The 5,311-nt window shown below is 33.0% G+C and overlaps 1 protein-coding gene across 1 annotated transcript; it reads right to left on the reverse strand.

Moving 5' to 3' along the window:
- Positions 1–455: 455 nt before the first annotated feature.
- Positions 456–1,606, reverse strand: LOC129941326 (keratin, type II cytoskeletal 2 epidermal-like). Its single transcript, XM_056049925.1, has 2 exons — positions 1,452–1,606; positions 456–1,384 (listed from the first exon to the last, which is right to left on the reverse strand). Exons 1-2 carry the CDS (start codon positions 1,464–1,466, stop codon positions 560–562), a joined length of 840 nt encoding a protein of 279 aa, XP_055905900.1. The 5' UTR covers positions 1,467–1,606; the 3' UTR covers positions 456–559.
- Between the last annotated feature and the right edge of the window lie 3,705 nt (positions 1,607–5,311).

Below are 5,311 nucleotides of genomic sequence, written 5' to 3' on the forward strand. Positions count from 1 at the left end.
TTAGCCGCACTTCACGAATGTAGAATACTTAACTGAACTATAAAATAATTATTAATAGTAGTTCCCGTGACGTGATGGTTAGTATGTTTTACTGTGATTCCAGAATTCTATGATTAAATCCCTTACATGTGCCACGTAAAAAGTTGTTTGCACGGGTACTGCCTCTTGTCGGGAATTGACAGATCCTCTAAGATTAATTCTTACCATAAAAAGTATATTATCGAATTACCTGTTCGCCTTCGATAGTCTATTCGATCACTGACATAACTCGTACACAGGATTGTTTGAGAGTTGTATGTCAATAGGCCCTGCCTGTTTCTCTATGGACTGTTACGGCGCCTAATTTTATTTCGTACGAAGTTCATACAGAAAATTGCAACGAGAAAACTAAATACTTCACCAGTATTAAGTTTTCAATTATCCTCGTAGTATTGAAAACAAACGAAAATTATATATATTTTTTAAGCAGGTATATTTATTTAAAAACAAAACAAAAATAATACTAAAACTACATAACGGGCTGTAATACTCTCTCGAATCATAACTTAAGATCACATTTTTAAACAACAACAGGTGGCAAGTATGACTTTTGTGGTAAAGGTGCAGCTATAGATCCCGATAAAGAAGATGCTGAACCACTTGAGGAGGAATGCTGATGATGATGATGGTGTGAAGATGAACCTTGCACATTTGAAACTGGAGCACTGGAAGCATAGTTGAGTACAGGAGCAACACCTTCGTTGGAGCTCTTTGTGCTTCCACCAAGAGCATCGTATTGAGCTTGAATGGTACGTTGGGCATTGAGGGCATCTTGAGCGGTCCTGTACTTGACAAAGCGAACTTCTGGTTTCTGTGAACGGATTTCTGAGATTTGCTGCAATTGATTTGAGATTTCGGAGACATCGTTCTCCTTGGTGAGAACATAAATGGCTGTTTGGTCTTCATTGATTTGTTTGGCAATTTGGAGTGCAGCGTTAGCAGCTCCGTTGTTTTCTGGGGCCTTGATGAAGATAACACGAAGGTTCTTCTTCAATGTGGTCGTTGAACTTTGGCTGTTGGCACCACTGTGAACTGTTTCCTCTGGAGCGGAGTACAAGTAATATTCCTTGTTGAGTTCGGTAATTGTTTGGCCGGGAGTGCTATATCCACCGGAGCTAAAACCACCACCACTGCTTACACCAGAACTGAAGGAACTACCACTGTTGAACGATCCAGAACCCCCACCCGAACTGAATGAGCCTCCAGAGCTAAGTCCACCACTGCTGAAACCACCGCCTATTCCTCCAACATGGTGATGGCTGTGGCCACCTCCACCCACACTACCTCCGCTTATGGGAGCATAGTTATATCCTTGGGCTGATGCAGCAGCAATAAAACAGAGAACCTAAAACGTTAATATAATCCTTAAGTTGAATTGAACTCTTCAAGCCTACAAGCTCTTTGTGTCTTACCAAAAATCCACGCATGTTGTTGATTACAATAGGAACTTCAAAGTACGAGTGATGCCTAATGGACAACCTGCAGCTATTTTATAGGAAATCACTAACTACCATCCAAAGCTTCAAGAAATCCATATTGTCAATCTTGCACGCAAATGGAGATTGACCTGCTATAGACTTATGATTTTTTTTATATTTTGATTCGGAAAATTTGGAAATAATCATAAAATGATTACCAAATATTTTGATGGTGCGTTCATATGCAGATTAATATCAATATGATGAGGTCATTTTATTTCGGATACATAAGCTTCTTCATTATCGTTAAAAAAGTATCAATATGCCACGGACCGCCAGCGCCAGTGCGCCGCCGCCGCTGCTGCTGCCGCTGGCTATGTTGGCCGAAAAAGACATACTTGGTACATGAACTTGGATTGAGATTTTTGGTTGGTCAGGGTTGTATTTGAAAAGTGAAGGCCGCCTTGTTGCGGTTTTCTTTATGTTTGGATTCACAAGACAACAGCAACAACAAGTTGTGGCCATATCATTATTTGATTAATTATCAGCATTATATTTTGTTTTTGAAAATTTGGTTTGACAGTCGTTTAAAGTTTTGTGAGAAGAAATTTTTAACTTAACGGTATGATAAACAATTAAATGTTTGTCGAATTATCAAGTGCTTATATTTCTCTACATTTAAAATAAGAACCTAAAATACGGAACCGTTTTTCATTTTTTAAGTCGTTACCCAACTTATTTTAACTAGAATAGCATTTGTTCAAAAATTGTGTTTCTGAAAGTAGCAGCTTGTCCAAAGAAATCTAACAAAAGAAATCACCTTTATAAGTTTTTTGTGAGAGAAAGAGCAAATATTTAGATTTTTAAGAAGAAGCTTTCAATAAAAGATCGTCAATTTTATACTAGGTTCTGAGAAAACAGACTCTTTTATATTCTTAATAAGATAAAAGTTGAAGAAGTTTTTTTTTTCACAGACATACGGAGTGTTGGACTTTCTTTTTTTTTTCAAGATAGCTTACACTGGTCGACAAGGTATTCTTAGTGGCATTGAAATTGCACTTTCCCAATAAATTTTGGAGGCCTTAATTTAAATCTGACTTTAAAATGAATGCATCACTTCAGATTTATGAGATATTTAGTTTTGAACTTCGAAAAACACCTATCTAAGGCGTTTTGAAGCTGTCTTAATTTATGAAGTTGCTTTTTTTCAATCAAGTACGTGATAGTTTTTCAAATCTATAGTCTCTTTCTTCAATTTTTTATTTCACATAATATTCGAAAAAAACTTCAAAAGATTTTACCGGTCTTAACGAATCTGTTGTCTAAACAGGGTGATTTTTTTAAAAGCTATGGGAAAGTTTAAAAAAACACATACAATTCATAAAAATGAATAAAATCTTCATTTGAATCAATAGTAGGGTACATATAATTTAATGTTTGCAGATTATTTCATGCAAATTTTTACCTTGACTCCGCCTCTAATGGTCCATCCGCTTAGTCCAATTTTGGTACACTCTTTCCAACCTTTCGGCTGGTATCTCCCGAACAAATGCTTCCATGTTGTCTAATGCGTCAATTGAAGCGGACTTGTAAACTTCAAGTAGGAAGTTATTGACATGGGTCCGATTTGTCAAAATGAAAATTTTGACATTTCTCGACGTTTCCAGGTCAATAGAGTCGAAATAAAAGATTTTTAGAAAGATGTCTGTGCTTGCGTGTGTGCATACATTCATAGGTCCGTACGTTGGTGACGTTTTTTTTCGTTGTCCATAGCTCAAGGACCAAAATTTGTTATATAGATAATTATGCAGAAAGATGCGGAAAAGGTTCTCAAGAAAATTGCATGGATGTTTTTTTACCATAGCAATTTAAAAAAAAGGTGAACATTTTGGTTAACCCTAAATATCTGACGGACCAATGACATCATATACTTGAATTAAATTTTATATTATACACTGTAACGTGACACCAAACCAACTTATTTTTTGAAAAAATCAATTTTCGGTTTTATTTATAAATCAAAATAAACTGAAAAAAAATTTGTCACCTCGAAAATTTTACGAATAAAAATGATTTCATCTAGAAAACAATTTTGTGCAACGTAAAATAACGAATTTTATAATTGGTAAAATTTTAAGAAAAATCGAATTGACAGTTTTTTTTTATAAAAAATAAAAACCTAAAAAAAACATAACTTAAAGTTGGTAAAAAATTGAATTTCGACTAATATATTGGAGATTATGGTTTTAAACTGATTTTGACTTATAATAAATATTGTTTTCAACATTCCGACAAAAATTAGAGAAAAATCGAACTGACAGTTTTTCTTACAAAAAATAAAAACCTTAAAAAAACTAATAACAGTTATTAAAAATTGATTTTGCACTCAAATATTTAAACTTTGAGATATTGTCTTTTAACTACTTTTATCTTTTAAAAAATATTATTGTCAACATTCAGTCAAATTTTGAGAAAAATCTAATCGACAGTTTGTTTTACAAAAAATAAAAACCTAAAAAAAACAATACTAATACTTGGTAAAAATTTACTTTCATATCAAAAAACTTTTTAAAAATTAAAAATATTGTCTTCAAACTTTATTTATTTCATAGTAAATATCCTGTAGTTTAATTTGTAAAATTTAATAACGACTTTAAATGTATTTAACAAAACTAGATTTTTAAACTAAACTATTTCTTTAGATGAAAAATACTGTTAGTAATTTTAAATTCTTTAAAAATAATTCAACTCAAAACTTTCTTAACCCAAGACTAGAACCTACAAACTTTTAAGGAAGACAAATCGACAGACGGGATGGGAAGTTATCAGTGTGGGTCGCATCCCAGCCTCTTTTCTGTATAGACATGTGCTTTAACAAAACCCCACAAAAAATAGTCTAAAGGCGTTAAATCGCACGATCGCGGCCAATTGACCGGTCCCGAACGTGAAATAAAATGTTTACCGAACTAGCCTCTCAACAATTCCATTGTTGCGCGTGCTGTGTTGCATGCGGCACCGTCTTGTTGAAACTAAACGTCATGGAAGACAAGCTCTTACATTTTGGGCAAAAAAAAAGTTGGATATCATCTCATTGTAGCGCTCACCATTCACAGTTACGATTCGCATCGTCTTTGTAGAAGCACAGTCCATAAATCGCACCAAACTTCTACTCTTTCTGAATGCATTGGTAGTTTTTGAAATATGTTAAAAAATAAACACATAATTTTTAAAGATATATTTTAAAAACTTGAGCAAAAAGTTAATGTTACAGTTTGGATTCGAAATCAACACTAAAAATTAAGTCCAAAACTATAAAAGTATTAAATTCAAGTTATTCTCGAAACTTCAGAATTTCCAGAAACTAAGTAAGATAGTAAAATGCTTTAATTTTGTTTACAGAGTAAGATTTGTGATTTAAAATGGCCGTACAATTTATTGTTAAGAGATATTCTGAGTTTTAAATTAGGCTTAAAAACCCCGTTTTTGGTTGTGTTTAGCATGTTTTTCGGTTATATTTTAAAAATCTTAAGTGATAGAAAATTTTAAAGGCGACATCTTAATCCTTAAAAAAGTGGAACGGAAAAAATATGTAATTTTTTCGAACAGTGTTATCTATCACATACAAACACTTTTAAGGTCTTAATAAATTGTATAAATCTACTTTCAGGGATGAATTTGTTTTGGATTCTCTCTAATTCAGTTTTAAACATGAATTTCAAGAATAAAAAATGTCCCAAAAATTTCAAAAGTGACACTTTTTAAAGTTTTAAATCTCTCTAAGAATTGAAATGAGAAGAGATTCTGTTGCTTTTAAATTGTCAGTCCATGTTTCAAATACCAGGGGAGATAACGAG

The sequence above is a fragment of the Eupeodes corollae genome, chromosome 1, assembly GCF_945859685.1.
Source record: "Eupeodes corollae chromosome 1, idEupCoro1.1, whole genome shotgun sequence".
NCBI lineage: Eukaryota > Metazoa > Arthropoda > Insecta > Diptera > Syrphidae > Eupeodes > Eupeodes corollae.